The sequence below is a fragment of the Scyliorhinus canicula genome, chromosome 19 (assembly GCF_902713615.1).
Source record: "Scyliorhinus canicula chromosome 19, sScyCan1.1, whole genome shotgun sequence".
Lineage (NCBI taxonomy): Eukaryota > Metazoa > Chordata > Chondrichthyes > Carcharhiniformes > Scyliorhinidae > Scyliorhinus > Scyliorhinus canicula.
This window is the reverse complement of record NC_052164.1, coordinates 103,332,783-103,351,140: the sequence shown is the minus strand read 5'-3', so window position 1 is coordinate 103,351,140 and position 18,358 is coordinate 103,332,783. Positions and strand designations below refer to the sequence as shown.

The following is an 18,358-nucleotide window of genomic DNA, read 5'->3' as shown; positions in this document are numbered from 1 at the left end:
CACGAAGGGCAATTTATTACGGCCAATTCACCTAACCTGCACGTCTTTGGACTGTGGGAGGAAACCGGCGCACCCGGAGGAAACCCACACACACAAGGGGAGAACGTGCAGACTCTGCACAGAGAGTGACCCAGCGGGGAATCGAACCTGGGACCCTGGCGCTGAGAAGCCACAGCGCTATCCACTTGTGCTACTGTGCTGCCCAATGTGGTGGGGTGGCTGCCCATGAGAAGGTGGGGTTGAGCTGCTTCCTGAATCACTGCAGTCCGTGTGGTGTAGGTAGACCCACTGTGCTGTTAGGGAGGGAGTTCCAGGATGTTGCCCCAACGACAGTGAAGGAACGGTGATATATTTCCCAGTCAGGGCGGTGAGGGGCTCGGAGGGGAACCTCCAGGTGGTGGGGTTCCCAGGTATCTGCTGCTCTTGTCCTTCTAGGTGGTAGGGGTCGTGGGTTTGGAAGGAACCTTGGTGAGTTACTGCAATGCATCTTGTAGGTGGAACACACGGTTGCCAGTGTTAATCAGTGGTAGAGGGATTGAATGTCTGTAGAAGGCGATGGGTGGTTTTCATTGAAAGAAGGAAAATATATATTTATATAGAACCATTCAAAACCCCACAAAGTCCCAAGAGCACTCTTGAAATACTTTGGAAATATAGCCACTATTGTAATATCAGAGACCCAGCAGACAATTTGGGTTTATGAGGGATCTGGCAATCTGGCACATTGCAGATGATTCTGATATTGGCTGTTAGGAACGAGACTATCCACTGTGGATCCACAGGAGGAACTAGAGCTGACTCAATACTACTCAGTGTTGATGTCAATGTTACAGGGCTCATCAATGATCTGCTTGGTGAATGAGGCCTTGTGGTAACTTCCTTCAGGAACTCCCAGTTTCCGCTCTGGTCAGCACTCAACTCGCTGCTCCCGGCTGGGATTCTGGATCACGGCTGGGACTCGGGATCTCGGCTGGGATTCGGGATCTCAGCTGCGATTGGGGAGCTCGGCTGGGATTTGGGATCACGGCTGGGATTCGGGAGCTCGGCTGGGACTCGGGATCTCGGCTGGGACTCGGGATCTCGGCTAGGATTCGGGAGCTTGGCTGGGATTCTGGATCACGGCTGGGACTCGGGATCACGGCTGGGATTCGGGAACTCGGCTGGGATTCGGGAGCTCGGCTGGGACTCGGGATCTCGGCTGGGATTCGGGATCTCGGCTGGGATTCGGGAGCTCGGCTGGGATTCGGGATCACGGCTGGGATTCGGGATCGTGGCTGGGATTCGGGATCGCGGCTGGGATTCGGGATCTCGGCTGGGATTTGGGATCTCTGCTGGGATTCGGGATTCGGCTAGGATTCGGGATCACGGCTGGGATTCAGGACCGCGGCTGGGATTCGGGATCTCGGGTGGGATTCGGGATTCGGCTGGGATTCGGGATCACGGCTGGGATTCGGGAATTCGGCTGGGATTCGGGAATTCGGCTGGGATTCGGGAACTCGGCTGGGATTCGGGAATTCGGCTCGGATTCTGGAACTCGGCTGGGATTCGGGAGCTCGCACCAAATATCCTAATCATCAGGGGTGAGGCCAAATGGTTGACGATATTCCTGAACATGTGTGCGGACACCAGGAAGTCGCAGAGCTGAAATATCCAAGCATTCCGAGGTGAGTATGGACATAACCAACTGTCAAACAGTGAACGCCGTAGACGTAACTGCCTGTGGAACCCTTACCCCAGTGAGAGTCAGTGTGTGTGGGACCCCAGTGAGAGTCAGTGTGTGTGGGACCCGTACCCCAGTGAGAGTCAGTGTGTGTGGGACCCGTACCCCAGTGAGGAGTCAGTGTGTGTGGCACCCGTACCCCAAGTGAGAGTCAGTGTGTGTGGTACCCGTACCCCAGTGAGAGTCAGTGTGTGTGGGACCCGTACCCCAGTGAGAGTCAGTGTGTGTGGGACCTGTACCCCACTGAGAGTCAGTGTTGTGGGACACCGTACCCCAGTGAGAGTCAGTGTGTGTGGGGACCCGTACCCCAGTGAGAGTCAGTGTGTGTGGGACCCGTACCCCAGTGAGGGTCAGTGGTGTGGGACCCGTACTCCAGTGAGAGTCAGTGTGTGTGGGGACCCGTACCCCAGTGAGAGTCAGTGTGTGTGGACCCGTACCCCAGTGAGAGTCAGTGTGTGTGGGACCCTACCCAGTGAGAGTCAGTGTGTGTGGGACCTGTACCCCAGTGAGAGTCAGTGGTGTGTGGACCCTGTACCCCAGTGAGAGTCAGTGTGTGTGGGACCCGTACCCCAGTGAGAGTCATTGTGTGTGGGACTGTACCCCAGTGAGAGTCAGTGTGTGTGGAACTGTACCCCAGTGAGAGTCAGTGTGTGTGGAACTGTACCCCAGTGAGAGGCAGTGTGTGTGGGACCCGTACCCCAGTGAGAGTCAGTGTGTGTGGGGGACCCGTACCCCAGTGAGAGTCAGTGTGTGTGGGACCCGTACCCCAGTGAGAGTCAGTGTATGTGGAACCCGTACCCCAGTGAGAGTCTGTGTGTGGAACCCGTACCCCAGTGAGAGTCAGTGTGTGTGGGACCCGTACCCCAGTGAGAGTCAGTGTGTGTGCAACCTGTACCCCAGTGAGAGTCAGTGTGTGTGGGACCCGTACCCCAGTGAGGGTCAGTGTGTGTGGGACCCGTACCTCAGTGAGAGTCAGTGTGTGTGGGACCTGTACCCCAGTGAGAGTCAGTGTGTGTGGAACCCATACCTGAGTGAGAGTCAGTGTGTGTGGAATCCGTACCCCAGTGAGAGTCCGTGTGTGTGGGACCCGTACCCCAGTGAGAGTCAGTGTGTGTGAGACCCGTACTCCAGTGAGAGTCAGTGTGTGTGGGACCCGTACCCCAGTGAGAGTCAGTGTGTGTGGGACCCGTACCCCAGTGAGAGTCAGTGTGTGTGGGACCCGTACCCCAGTGAGAGTCAGTATGTGGGTAACCCGTACCCCAGTGAGAGTCAGTGTGTGTGGGACCCGTACCCCAGTGAGAGTCAATGTGTGTGGGACCCGTACCCCAGTGAGAGTCAGTGTGTGTGGAACCCGTACCCCAGTGAGAGTCAGTGTGTGTGGGACCCGTACCACAGTGAGAGTCAGTGTGTGTGGGACCCGTACCCCAGTGAGAGTCAGTGTGTGTGGGACCCGTACCCCAGTTAGAGTCAGTGTGTGTGGCACCCGTACTCCAGTGAGAGTCAGTGTGTGTGGGACCCGTACCCCAGTGAGAGTCAGTGTGTGTGGGACCCGTACCCCAGTGATAGTCAGTGTGTGTGGGACCCGTACCCCAGTGAGAGTCAGAGTTTGTGGAACCCGTACCCCAGTGAGAGTCTGTGTGTGGAACCCGTACCCCAGTGAGAGTCAGTGTGTGTGGCACCCGTACTCCAGTGAGAGTCAGTGTGTGTGAGACCCGTACTCCAGTGAGAGTCAGTGTGTGTGGGACCCGTACCCCAGTGAGAGTCAGTGTGTGTGGAACCTGTACCCCAGTGAGAGTCAGTGTGTGTGGCATCCGTACCCCAGTGAGAGTCAGTGTGTGTGGGACCCGTACCCCAGTGAGAGTTAGTGTGTGTGGGACCCGTACCCCAGTGAGAGTCAGTGTGTGTGGGACCCGTACCCCAGTGAGAGTCAGTGTGTGTGGGACCCGTACCCCAGTGAGAGTCAGTGTGTGTGGGACCCGTACCCCAGTGAGAGTCAGTGTGTGTGGGACCCGTACCCCAGTGAGAGTCAGTGTGTGTGGGACCCGTACCCCAGTGAGAGTCAGTGTGTGTGGGACCCGTACCCCAGTGAGAGTCAGTGTGTGTGGGACCCGTACCCCAGTGAGAGTCAGTGTGTGTGGGACCCGTACCCCAGTGAGAGTCAGTGTGTGTGGGACCCGTACCCCAGTGAGAGTCAGTGTGTGTGGGACCCGTACCCCAGTGAGACTCAGTGTGTGTGGAATCCGTACCCCGGTGAGAGTCAGTGTGTGTGGGACCCGTACCCCGGTGAGAGTCAGTGTGTGTGGAACCCGTACTCCAGTGAGAGTCAGTGTGTGTGGGACCCATACTCCAGTGAGAGTCTGTGTGTGTGGAACCCGTACCCCAGTGAGAGTCAGTGTGTGTGGGACCCATACTCCAGTGAGAGTCAGTGTGTGTGGGACCCGTACACCAGTGAGAGTCAGTGTGTGTGGAACCCGTACCCCAGTGAGAGTCAGTGTGTGTGGAACTGTACCCCAGTGAGAGTCAGTGTGTGTGGGACTGTACCCCAGTGAGAGTCAGTGTGTGTGGGGACCCGTACCCCAGTGAGAGTCAGTGTGTGTGGGACCCGTACCCCAGTGAGAGTCATTGTGTGTGGGACTGTACCCCAGTGAGAGTCAGTGTGTGTGGAACTGTACCCCAGTGAGAGTCAGTGTGTGTGGAACTGTACCCCAGTGAGAGTCAGTGTGTGTGGGACCCGTACCCCAGTGAGAGTCAGTGTGTGTGGGGGACCCGTACCCCAGTGAGAGTCAGTGTGTGTGGGACCCGTACCCCAGTGAGAGTCAGTGTGTGTGGGGGACCCGTACCCCAGTGAGAGTCAGTGTGTGTGGGACCCGTACCCCAGTGAGAGTCAGTGTGTGTGGGGGACCCGTACCCCAGTGAGAGTCAGTGTGTGTGGGACCCGTACACCAGTGAGAGTCAGTGTGTGTGGGACTGTACCCCAGTGAGAGTCAGTGTGTGTGGGACTGTACCCCAGTGAGAGTCAGTGTGTGTGGGACCCGTACCCCAGTGAGAGTCATTGTGTGTGGAACTGTACCCCAGTGAGAGTCAGTGTGTGTGGAACTGTACCCCAGTGAGAGTCAGTGTGTGTGGGACCCGTACCCCAGTGAGAGTCAGTGTGTGTGGGGGACCCGTACCCCAGTGAGAGTCAGTGTGTGTGGGACCCGTACCCCAGTGAGAGTCAGTGTGTGTGGGGGACCCGTACCCCAGTGAGAGTCAGTGTGTGTGGGACCCGTACCCCAGTGAGAGTCAGTGTGTGTGGGGGACCCGTACCCCAGTGAGAGTCAGTGTGTGTGGGACCCGTACACCAGTGAGAGTCAGTGTGTGTGGAACCCGTACCCCAGTGAGAGTCAGTGTGTGTGGAACTGTACCCCAGTGAGAGTCAGTGTGTGTGGGACTGTACCCCAGTGAGAGTCAGTGTGTGTGGGACCCGTACCCCAGTGAGAGTCATTGTGTGTGGAACTGTACCCCAGTGAGAGTCAGTGTGTGTGGAACTGTACCCCAGTGAGAGTCAGTGTGTGTGGGACCCGTACCCCAGTGAGAGTCAGTGTGTGTGGGGGACCCGTACCCCAGTGAGAGTCAGTGTGTGTGGGACCCGTGCCCCAGTGAGAGTCAGTGTGTGTGGGGGACCCGTACCCCAGTGAGAGTCAGTGTGTGTGGGACCCGTACCCCAGTGAGAGTCAGTGTGTGTGGGGGACCCGTACCCCAGTGAGAGTCAGTGTGTGTGGGACCCGTACCCCAGTGAGAGTCAGTGTGTGTGGGGGACCCGTACCCCAGTGAGAGTCAGTGTGTGTGGGACCCGTACCCCAGTGAGAGTCAGTGTGTGTGGGACCCGTACCCCAGTGAGAGTCAGTGTGTGTGGGACCCGTACCCCAGTGAGAGTCAGTGTGTGTGGGACCCGTACCCCAGTGAGAGTCAGTGTGTGTGGGACCCATATCCCAGTGAGAGTCAGTGTGTGTGGTACCCGTACCCCAGTTTGGGGACCAGTGCAGGATGAATTCTGTGCCTGTTGTTAATACCGTAAGGCATGCGCTCGGGCTGATATGTTCCTTTGAAACCCACTGCTGAACTTGCAACAATTAACGACCACCATTGTTTGTGAGTGAAGCTATCTGGTAAAGAGCCACAGGAACACCAGTGTCTCATTCATTTACTATCAGCAGACAGTCAGAATCCTCAACCTCATATTAACATCTGAACTCTCTCTGCAAATGGTGATCTGGCCACCTTCCTCTTCCCTTTCTGCTCAGCTCCAGGTCCTGTTCCCTCCCTCGTTCCTGTGCCTTGCTATGTTGGGATCAGGGATCACTGCACCATCTCTGCTTTTCCAGCAACTCGTCTCCTTCCTCCATCTTCGCTTCACGCTCTTATCTCCGGGAGTTTAAAATGCAAACTGGACACCAACTAACTCCTATTTTCTGATTGACCGCATCTTCTTTCCTCGCCTCTGGAACCCCTGACGGTTTCTTGCTTTCTGCACCTGATTTCTCGGCTGTTTCTCCATAAAATTAACCAGACAATATTGCTACAGGGTTTGATGTGGTTTGCGTTCTGTTGTGTTGTAACTCGCACCAATTTCCCTTTCCCCATCACCCCCTGTGTCCGCTGCCCTACACTGGCTGCTGGACGCTCAACCTTCCATTTCAAAATTCTCCTCCTGGTTTTCAAACTCCTTTTCCAGTCTCTGTCACCTCCTCCCGCTCCACAGTGCTGCCCGATATTGGTGCTTCTCTCACTCGGCTCTCTTGTCAAACCCCGATTTTAATTGTTCTGCCTCTGGCAGCTGTGCCCTCAGCTGCCCAGACCCTCGGCCTCCACCCCGCTCACTTCATTTATGATGCTGCTTAAAACCGACAAAGGTGCTGGCCACCTTTCCCGATATCTCCTGCTGCGGCTCAGTGTCGCTCAGTCTGGATCAATGTATAATTCGAGACAAATGTGCAATGGATTTGCAAAAAACACAGTCCCGTTTTGAGCACATTTAGTGGGGTCTTTCTCGATGCCCAGAGCAGTAAGAACGACCCCGCTCTCTAACGGGACTCGGTCAGGAGCACCCCGCTCAGGCTGCCCTTGGCTTCATATCCTGATCTGGTCAGTGCAGCAGGAGCTCAGGGCACCATTTTTAAATGACGCCCCAATTTTTGACCCGTCTCGGAATCCCCATCGCAGCCCCCAGCTCCCAACTCACCACTTAGGGGGTCCTTGAGCCCCCTCCCTCACCTCATCAGCGCGGTGCACCCCTGGGCCCGATCCCTGACACGGGCAACCGAGCGCCCGGGCTCCTTGGCATTGCCAGCCTAGCACCCTGGCAGTGTCCCGATAGCCTGTTAGTGCCAGGGTGGTAGTGCCAAGGTGCCCAGGTGCCAGAGGTACCACCCTGGCCAGAGGCCTGCCACCCTGAACCTCCGATGACCTGGAGGACCTCCCAGGCGCTGACATGCCTTGTCCAGCATTTGTGTGCAGTGCTAAACGGCCCCATGGCCAGCTCTCCCAGGCACAACCTTCTCCCCACCCTCGGGAGAATCGGGCGCCGACAGTTTGAAATTAGTCTAATGGTTGACTGAAATATGCTAATCTGGATCTCGCTCAATGATGGCGAGATCCAGATTGAGTGTCACGGAATCTGTGAGCTTTCTTCAGGCAAAACTTGGTCACATCCAAATCACTGACTCCATTTTGCAGGGATCAGAGCAAAGGAAGAGATAGAGAGTGTCCGTGTGTGTGTGTGAGAGAGAGAAAGAGAGAGAGCGGAAGAGATAGAGAGTGTCCGTGTGTGTGTGAGAGAGACAGAGAGAGATAGAGAGAGAGCGCAAAAGCGAGTGAGAGAAAACACAAGAGATAGCGAGTGTCCGTGTGTGAGTGTGAGAGAGAGCGAGAGAGACAGATAGAGAGAGAGAAAACAAGAGAGTGGGAATGATGGAACCAAACATTTCTCAGAGTCATTTGGGGATGGGTTTGGTAATTCTTGTTGGCTTTTTGGATAAAGGTAAAGTCGTGTCAGTCCCAGATGACCACAGGCTGCTTTCCCCTTTGAGGGGGGAGAACTGACTGGCGGTGATTTAACCTGAGGGTCACCACACCTCAGGCGAGGGGCAAGGTTGAGAAGGCGGGGCCTGCATGATGCACACCGGTATTCACCCACACTTAGTCATTTCTGGGGAGTTGCTCTCTGGTCCAGCCCACACTGGAAATGTTTTGAGCAATGGGAAGCTGATCTCGGCCAGACCTGCTCCTCAGAGATCAGGCGCCATTTTGAAAGGTTCCCCAATCTCCAAACGAGCTGAGGGTCCCCAAACCCCCCCCCCCCCCCCCCAACCCACTGTACACATGGGAATTTCCCACCCCCCTCCCCCAAGTGAGGTAACCCGGCTATGGGGACACTGAGGTCTTCCCCTTTTCAAGCTTCCCCTTTTCAAACCCAGGGGTTTCCAATGGCCTGGAGACCCCCCCCCCCCCCCATGGCCTGGAGACCCCCCCCCATGGCCTGGAGACCCCCCCCCATGGCCTGGAGAACCCCCCCCCCATGGCCTGGAGAACCCCCCATGGCCTGGAGTACCCCCATGGCCTGGAGACCCCCCCCCCCATGGCCTGGAGACCCCCCCCATGGCCTGGAGACCCCCCCCATGGCCTGGAGACCCCCCCCATGGCCTGGAGACCCCCCCCCCCATGGCCTGGAGACCCCCCCCCCCCATGGCCTGGAGACCCCCCCATGGCCTGGAGACCCCCCCCATGCCCTGGAGACCCCCCAAATGGCCTGGAGACCCCCCCTCACCCGCCAGGTGCTGTTAGGCCTGGTCCACGTTTGTATAGACCAATACTGAACGGCACGTGATCGAGACCTCGCGGGGGGGGGGGGGGGGGGGGCGTTAGTTTGCGGGAGCCCAGAGAATCCGGCGCATGCATATTTAAATGAGCCGAATGAGAGACTGTGTGTGAAAGATGGATCAAAAGCGGGAGGGTGAAATCTAACGGCTGTGCCGCACCGGATTCGGGTGGCAACACGGCCGGTAACTCAGACGAGGTCTAACGGAATCTGGCGAGACGTCGAGATCTGGATCCCGCCCATAATGGACAGGACCTGAATCTGCACATTGCGGTGTGCGGTAAGGCTTGGTGATCGAGCCCTGGGCAGGTTGGTATCCTGGCAACCCCGATGCCATCCAGGACCCCAGGGTGCCAAGGTAGCATTTTGCCCACACCGGGGGTCGGGCCCTTGGGTGCCCTGCCCTGATGAGGTGGAGTGTGGGGCACAATGACCCCCTCATGGGGGAGTTGGGGAATCCGGAGGTCATGGTGGGGTAGGGGCTCTGGAGATTAGGGAGCCGTTTAAATAACTCTTCCCGCACTGGCAGGCAGAGCTCATTAGTGCTGGAAATGAGTGAGGCGTCAGCAGGCATTCCTCGCTGAGACCCCCAAACAAAACAGGGTCCCGTTCGATAGCCGGGTCATTCTCGGCGCTAGGAAATGCACTCGACACCAGACTCTGTTTAGTTTCCATTAAATCGCGCCCAGGGGATGTGTGTGTGTGTGTGTGTGAGAGAGAAAGAGTGTGTATGAGAGAGGGCAAGCGATAGAGAGACTGTGTGTGTGAGAGAGAAAGAAAGCAAAGGTAGAGTGTGAGAGTGTGTGTGGGTGAAAGAAAAGAAGAGCAGAACAGAGTGCAACCTAGAAAGAAAGTGAAAGTGAGACACACGGAAGGATTGCGAGAACAACAGCAGGAAAAGCACAGACTGAGGAACAGAGAGAGGAACTCAGAGAGCGAGAATTTGAAATAGCGAGAGAATTAGAAATAGAGACAGAGAGATAGAGAAAGAACGACAAATTGAGAGAGGATCACAAAGAGAGAAAACAGAACAAGAACACAGAGAGAGGGCAGGATAGACAGAGGCTGGATGCGTGTGTCAGAGAGAGAGAGGGACTGAGTGAAGGAAAATGATAAATGGCTTCAGCGGCTACTACCAGAATGATGTGAGGTCGCTGACAGTCAGGAATTTATCTCTCGGTGGAGAGAATGCAGGTTTGCCATGAGTGATGTGATGTATGGCGATGTGCTAATGATCGGTATCAGGGCCACCCACAGTCCTGGCTGGACTCAGGTGGGCAATGTACAGCTGAAGGAAATGACAATTTCCAGAAGTTGTTTGTGACTTTGCAATGGTTTAAATGGCATCAATGTGAGGGTGCTAATGGTAAATGACTGACATTGACGAGGATGGGGCAATCTCACCGATTTCTCTGAGTAGGGAGATGATTCTGGAGCAGCCATATCGTAATACGGGGTCTGCATTGGGATCTTCTGCTCCTCCTCCGCCTCCTCCTCCTCCTTAGTACTGTCCAGATGCACCACCTGCAGATAACGAGTGCCATGTTGGGAGAGAGAGAGTGAGAGGGAGAGAGAGAGAGAGAACTAACTGCAGATCAGTAAATGGAGGGACACCTCCAGAACATCACAGAGACAGAATTAACGCCGCACTCAGTCCTGTCCTACTGTGCAGCATCATCACACACCTCCCTTTCCAAATGAGAGTGGGCGTGAGAGTGCGAGTGAGTATGTGACTGAGTGTGCAAGTGAGAATGGGTGTGTGCTGAATGCAGAAATTGTTATATATTATGTTTTATATTTATGGCAGTAATGTTATTAAAAGCCTGGGTTAAGGTATCCAGTCTATGTGCCTCAACACTCTGTAATTAAGAAGTCGTAAAAGGTGCGGTCATGATTTATTCTAACCATTCACTTGTTTATATATAGAGGGCTAATGGAACACTGTTATGATTACTGGAGATTCCCTGGAGAGTGGATAATTTATGAGGGATTTTTTCCCTAGCTAAGCAGGTCATGTGACATTTTAGTGGGATAGAGATAATGTAATTAATGGAAGAAGCCAGGCAGGGCAGCACAGTGGTGCAGTGGTTAGCACTGCGGCCTCACGGCGCTGAGGTCCCAGGTTCGATCCAGGCCCTGGGTCACTGTCCATGTGGAGTTTGCATATTCTCCCCGTGTCTGCGTGGGTTTCACCCCCACAACCCAAATATGTGCTGGTTAGGTGGATAGGCCATGCTAAATTGCCCCTTAATTGGAAAAAATTAATTGGGTACTCTAATTTTTTTTTTAAATGGAAGGAGCCAGGCCTGCCTGTAGTTTTGCAGTTTGCCATAAGATTAAGACAGAATTTGAGCAAACTTGTACTGGATATGCTCTTGAAAACGTCTCTCTCCAAATGTCTCTATACAACTAAGCAAGTTACCTGTTTATTTATAAGTGGCATTTGGACTATATCAGGTGGCTTAATTGGAATTAGTGACCGGTGTAGATAATAAGTACAAGTTTTTCTTTTACTTGAAGAACTGTTTAACTGTGAATTGTAAGCTATTTCTTTGATGTTAATGTGGTTTATTCTGTGCTTAAATTAAAGTTATAAAAGATACCGATTGGTCAGAGTATTCCCTCCTGGGTGAAGAATCCTTTCCACAAAAAGTGTTTGAGGTTCTCGTCTGGTATCCTAACAGAAGTGAGTGTGAGTGTGAGTGTGGGTGTGGGTGTGTGAGTGTGGGTGTGTGAGTGTGGGTGTGTGTGTGAGTGTGTGAGTTTGTGTGTGTGTGTGGGTGGGGGTGTGTGAGTGTGTGTGTCTGGGTGTGAATGTGAGTGTGGATGTGTGAGTTTGTGTGTGAGTGTGGGTGTGAGTGTGGGTGTGTGAGTTTGTATGTAAGTGTGGGTGTGTGAGTTTGTATGTAAGTGTGGGTGTGTGTGTGGGTGTGAGTTTGTGTGTGGGTTTGTGTGTAAGTGTGAGTGTGGGTCTGAGTGTGGGTGTGGGCGTGAGTTTGTGTGTGTGGGTGTGAGTTTGTGTGTGAGTTTGTATGTAAGTGTGGGTGTGAGTGTGGGTGTGTGTGTGGGTGTGAGTTTGTGTGTGAGTTTGTATGTAAGTGTGGGTGTAAGTGTGGGTGTGTGTGTGCGTGTGAGTTTGTGTGTGAGTTTGTGTGTGAGTGTGGGTGGGTGTGTGAGTTTGTGTGTGAGTGTGAGTGGGGGTGTGTGAGTGTGTGTGTATGGGTGTGAATGTAAGTGTGGGTGTGAGTGTGGGTGTGTGTGTGGGTGTGAGTTTGTGTGTGAGTTTGTATGTAAGTGTGGGTGTAAGTGTGGGTGTGTGTGTGCGTGTGAGTTTGTGTGTGAGTTTGTGTGTGAGTGTGGGTGGGTGTGTGAGTTTGTGTGTGAGTGTGAGTGGGGGTGTGTGAGTGTGTGTGTATGGGTGTGAATGTGAGTGTGGATGTGTGAGTTTGTGTGTGAGTGTGGGTGTGAGTGTGCGTGTGAGTGTGCGTGTGAGTTTGTGTGTGAGTTTGTGTGTGAGTTTGTGTGTGAGTTTGTGTGTGAGTGTGGGTATGAGTGTAAGTTTGTGGGCGAGTGTGTGTGTGTGTGAGTGAGTGTGAGTGTGGGTGGGTGTGTGAGTTTGTGTGTGAGTGTATGTGTGGGTGAAGGTGTGGGTGTGATTGTGAGTGTAGGTATAGATGTGAGTGTAAGTGTGTGTGAGGGTGGGTGTGGATGTGTGAGTGTGGGTGTGAGTGGGTGGGTGTGAGTAAACGAGTGTGTGGATGTGACTGTCTGGGTGTGAATGTGGGCGTGAGTGTGGGCGGAGTGTGGGCGTGAGTGTGGGCGGAGTGTGGGTGTGAGTGTGGGTGGGTGTGTGAGTTTGTGTGTGAGTGTATGTGTGGGTGAAGGTGTGGGTGTGATTGTGAGTGTAGGCATAGATGTGAGTGTAAGTGTGTGTGAGGGTGGGTGTGGATGTGTGAGTGTGGGTGTGAGTGGGTGGGTGTGAGTAAACGAGTGTGTGGATGTGACTGTCTGGGTGTGAATGTGGGTGCTGATGTGTAAGTGTAGGTGTGGGTGTGGATGTGATGTGGGTGGCAGTGTGGGTGTGAGTGTGGGTGCTGATGTGTAAGTGTAGGTGTGGGTGTGGATGTGATGTGGGTGGCAGTGTGGGTGTGAGTGTGGGTGCTGATGTGAGTGTAAGTGTGTGTGTGTGGGTATGGGTGTGAGTGTGGACGTGGGTGAGTGTGTGTGTGTGGGTGTGAATGTGTGGGTGTAAGTGTGTGTGTGTGTGAGTATCAGTGTGGATGTGTGAGTGTGTATATGAATGTGAGTGTGTGGGTGTGTTGTGAGTGTGGGTCTGTTGTGAGTGTGGGGGCATGGGTGTTGGTCTGGATGTGGGTATGTGTGTGTCTGTGTGTTTGTGAGTGTGTTGGTGTGCCAGTGTGTGTGCCAGAGTGGGTTTGAGTGTGGATGTGAGTGTGGGCGTGAGTGTGAGTGTGGGCGTGAGTGTTGGTGTGTTTGTGAGAGTTTGGGTGTGTGAGCTTGGGTGCAAGTGTGTGTGTGGGTGAAGGTGTGGGCGTGATTCTGAGTATAGGTGTGAGTGTGAGTGTGGGTGTGCCAGTGTGTGTCTGAGTTTGAGTGTGTGGGCGTGAGTGTGGGCGTGAGTGTGGGCGTGAGTGTGGGCGTGAGTGTGGGGCGCAAGTGTGGGCGCGAGTGTGGGCGTGAGTGTGGGCGTGAGTGTGGGGCGCAAGTGTGGGCGCGAGTGTGGGCGTGAGTGTGGGCGTGAGTGTGGGCGTGAGTGTGGGTGTGAGTGTGGGCGTGAGTGTGGGCGTGAGTGTGGGCGTGAGTGTGGGCGCGAGTGTGGGCGTGAGTGTGGGGGCGTGAGTGTGGGTGTGAGTGCCTGGCTCTGTATCAATCGGTGAGGTGAGGCTGGAGAGAAACCTGTGTTCCTGCAGGTTGGTAAGGTTAACTCTGTTGATCCTCTACCCTGGAGTTGGTGACACAGAGCAGCAGGATGTTTGTGTGTGCGTTGGTGTGTGTGTGGGTGTGTGTGTGTGTCTAGCAGCAAAGCCGTGTCCGGTCTCCACCTCCCTTTCACAAGTTTAAAACTGCAAACAAATCGTACATTACGTAGCAAATCCGAGATTCCAGCAGGCTCTGCTTTTGGCTTCAGTGTCCAGAATCACAAACCAGGCAGAAATTCCACACAAATGGTATTCACTGAGCCAACACACATCAATACCAATAAACATCAATATGCATCAACACTAATACACGCCAACACCAACACATCCCGGCACCAACGCACGCCAACACCAACACATCCCGGCACCAACGCACGCCAACACCAACACACCCCGGCACCAACGCACGCCAACACCAACACACCCCGGCACCAACGCACGCCAACACCAACACACCCCGGCATCAACGCACGCCAACACCAACACACCCCGGCACCAACGCACGCCAACACCAACACATCCCGGCACCAACGCACGCCAACACCAACACACCCCGGCACCAACGCACGCCAACACCAACACATCCCGGCACCAACGCACGCCAACACCAACACACCCCGGCACCAACGCACGCCAACACCAACAAACCCCGGCACCAACGCACGCCAACACCAACACACCCTGGCATCAACGCACGCCAACACCAACAAACCCCGGCACCAACGCATGCCAACACCAACACACCCTGGCATCAACACACGCCAACACCAACACACCCTGGCATCAACGCACGCCAACACCAACAAACCCCGGCACCAACGCATGCCAACACCAACACACCCTGGCATCAACACACGCCAACACCAACACACCCTGGCATCAACGCACGCCAACACCAACAAACCCCGGCACCAACGCATGCCAACACCAACACACCCTGGCATCAACGCACGCCAACACCAACACACCCTGGCATCAACGCACGCCAACACCAACAAACCCCGGCACCAACGCATGCCAACACCAACACACCCTGGCATCAACACACGCCAACACCAACACACCCTGGCATCAACGCACGCCAACAACAACAAACCCCGGCACCAACGCATGCCAACACCAACACACCCTGGCATCAACACACGCCAACACCAACACACCCTGGCATCAACGCACGCCAACACCAACAAACCCCGGCACCAACGCATGCCAACACCAACACACCCTGGCATCAACGCACGCCAACACCAACACACCCTGGCATCAACGCACGCCAACACCAACAAACCCCGGCACCAACGCATGCCAACACCAACACATCTCCAGCGCACACCAACACCATTGAATGCTTGTACCAACGCACATCAATACCACTGCACACTGACACAAATGCACTCCAGCACCAATGTACTCCAGAATCAAAGCACGCCAGGAACTAAGCACACCAATAGCAATGCACGTCAACAGCAATGCATGCCAATACGAATGAACGCCAAAACCAACGGACGCCAATACCCACGGATACCAACACCAACACATGCCAACACCAATGCATGGTAGTACCAACACCAATGCCAACACAACACACGCCAATGCACACCAGCGCATGCCAAGACCACTGCACAGCAATGCATGCTCACACTACAAACTCCAACATCAATGCACTCCAGCACCAATGCATTCCAACACCAATACATGCCAGAACCAATGCACACATCACCAATGCACACCACGCACACCAAAAAGGACAAACACTCACCAAAACTAATGCACACCAGAACCAAAGCATGCCAACACCAATGCATGCCAACACCAATGCATGCCAATGGACGCCAACACCAACGGACGCCAACACCAACACACGGCAATGCCAAAACACGGCAACAAGACCCACACGCACCAATACCAGTATTTGCCAACACCAATGCATGCCAACACCAATGCATGCCAACGCCAATGCACGCCAACACCAATGCATGCCAACACCAACGCACGCCAAATTCAACGCACACCAACACATGCCAGTGGTGCGGTGTGGGGTGGGGCGATGGATGAATGAGATTTTCTTTGCATAAGATATGGACATAATGATCTGAATGAGCTAAGAATTTATGGAGACTGGAGGGTCGGCCAGGAAAGCATTGGAACAGCTGGGCCAGCTGGTATTAGAGGGATGGTGAGGGTTTCAGCAGCAGATAAGTTAAGGTGGGGCTGGGACAGGGGTGTTATGGTGGTGACAGTTGGGGAGGTTGGCTTTTGCAGTTAACCTTATCTAAAGGAGTGAAGAAGGCAGAGATAACATAAGCCAAAGCTCAATATTTAAATTTGCTAGAGATACAGTCTGAATCTGTATCTCTACATTAGAATTATCTAGAATTCGATTACAAATAGAAGTGAAGTAACTGGAAATGGAATAAAAGGAGACGGTAAGATTAGCAAAGGAAGAAAGGGATAATGAAAAGGAGAGAGAATTTGAACTTCGGAAACTGGAACTGCAAGGAGAACAGAAACTTAAAAGGTTGGGGTTAAAGGCAGAAGCTGAGGAAGGTCTCGAGGAAGGAGAAACACTTTCTAGTCAAAAGCTCAGTAGGGATCGGTTTAAATATATTCAAGCATTGCCAAGATTTGATGAGAAAGATGTGGAAGCCTTTTTCATCTCATTTGAGAAAGTGGCTAAACAATTGAAGTGGCCAAAGGCCATGTGGGCGTTGGTTCTAACAAAGTTGCTAAGTAGAACTAGTGAAGTGTTTGCATCATTATCAGAGGCGGTATCTAGGGATTATAGTGAGGTGAGAAAACGTGCATATGAACTAGTGCCAGAAGCCTACAGACAAACGTTTAGAAATCTTAGGAGAGAATTAGGCCAGACACATGTAGACTTCCAAAGGATTAAACAAAATAATTTTGATAGGTGGAAAAGAGCATTAAAAATAGACCAAGCATATGATGCTCTTAGTAAGACGGTTATTTTGGAGGAATTTAAAGATTTACTTCCCGCAGCAGCGAGAACTCACAGGGAAGAGCAAAGTCTTAAAACTGCTGGACAGGCAGAAGAAATGGCTGATGATTTTGAATTGGTTCACAAAGCAAAGTCTGGTTTTCAACATCAATTACAATCTGTGTCGGATAGAAACTGGGGAAATGAGAAATACACAAGAGGTTAATGCAAAGGAGGTTTAGTTGGGGATGGTAAGGAGAGTTTGCTTCAGAGTAAAAATTAAATCTATGATAGCGGAAGAGAGATAAGAAAGAAGTGTTGGGGGGGCTTAAGAAAAGTACTGGGAAGACAGACTCGGTAAAACAGGGGGGTTTATTAAAGCAGGAGGAAAAACCATTAATCCAGTGGAAGAGGTACAGCAGTGTGTGCAGACTGTTCAGAGGTTGATCGATAAGCACGTACCCAAACGTTTTAAGGATTTTATTTGTGGGGGTAAGTTTTACTTGTGTGTACTAGGTGGAGTAGGTAAGGAGGATAAAACCTTAAGGAAAACAGGAGCAAGTCAATCTATAAAGGCGGCAGATAGGAGATATACAGTTTGGAAGGAGTATTGCCAGTAAAGGTGGTAATATGTGGAATGGTGGTGAAATGAGTAGTGTGCCACTATGTAAGGTAAGTTTAGAGAAGTTACTCCGGTGAGAAGTGGTGGTCGGAGGAATAGAAAAATTACCTTTTTCAGGGGTACAGTTTATCCTGGGTAATGATACAGCTGGTTTACTGGTGGGAGTGATGCCCACTGTGGTTGAACATCCAGTGGAAAGCCAAACAACTGAGGTGTTGCAAGAGACATATCCTGGTGTGTTTCCTGGTCACAAAGCCACAGATTGAGACAGGAAGAAGAGAACTTGAGGAGTACTGTTAGGGAGGCTGAAGTTCAGTTGTCAGAAACCATGTTTGTTCAGATGAGTGGTAAAGAATAAGAGCAGGTGGTGGATGAAGTGGATGGCGATACTTCGTTGAATTGCAGCAGAAAGATTCAGAGATAAAGCAGTTGCGTTAGAAAGTGTATACGGAAATAGAAGCTGAATGTATACAACAGTGTCCTTACATTAGAAATAATATATTATTGAGAAAATGGAGAGCTTTACAAATTCAACCAGATGAATAGTGGGCGGAAGTTCATTAAGTGTTATTACCGGTGGGTTATTGAAAGGAAGTTCTGTGGATAGCGCATGAGGTTCTAGTAGAGGGTCATTTAGGAGTAAGGAAAACTCAAGCAAAAATACAAAAATATTACTGACTCTCCGACTGTGCAGCACTCCCTCAGTATTGACCCTCCGACTGTGCAGCACTCCCTCAGTACTGACCCTCTGACAGTGCAGCACTCCCTCAGTACTGACCCTCTGACAGTGCAGCACTCCCCCAGTACTGACCCTCTGACAGTGCGGCACTCCCTCAGTACTGACCCTCTGACAGTGCAGCACTCCCTCAGTACTGACCCTCTGATAGTGCAGCACTCCCTCAGTACTGACCCTCTTACAGTGCAGCACTCCCTCAGTACAGACCCTCTGACAGTGCAGCACTCCCTCAGTACAGACCCTCTGACAGTGCAGCACTCCCTCAGTACTGACCCTCTGACAGTGCGGCACTCCCTCAGTACTGACCCTCTGACAGTGCAGCACTCCCTCAGTATTGACCCTCTGACAGTGCAGCACTCCCTCAGTACTGACCCTCTGACAGTGCGGCACTCCCTCAGTACTGACCCTCTGACAGTGCAGTGCTCCCTCAGTACTGACCCTCTGTCAGTGCTGCACTCCCTCAGTACTGACCCTCTGACAGTGCAGCACTCCCTCAGTACTGACCCTCTGACAGTGCGGCACTCCCTCAGTACTGACCCTCTGACA

The 18,358-nt window shown here is 53.0% G+C and overlaps 1 protein-coding gene across 5 annotated transcripts in view; it reads right to left on the bottom strand.

Moving 5' to 3' along the window:
- Nucleotides 1–18,358, bottom strand: part of nectin1b (nectin cell adhesion molecule 1b) — a 463,505-nt gene that overhangs the window by 10,668 nt on the left and 434,479 nt on the right. For 2 of the 5 annotated variants that reach the window (XM_038779767.1, XM_038779768.1), the window contains exon 8: nucleotides 9,981–10,100. The exons of the other annotated variants lie outside the window; for them this stretch is intronic. In XM_038779767.1, the coding sequence (XP_038635695.1) occupies nucleotides 9,981–10,100 (120 nt within the window). The remainder of the gene's footprint in view (nucleotides 1–9,980; nucleotides 10,101–18,358) is intronic. 5 annotated transcript variants of the gene reach the window in all.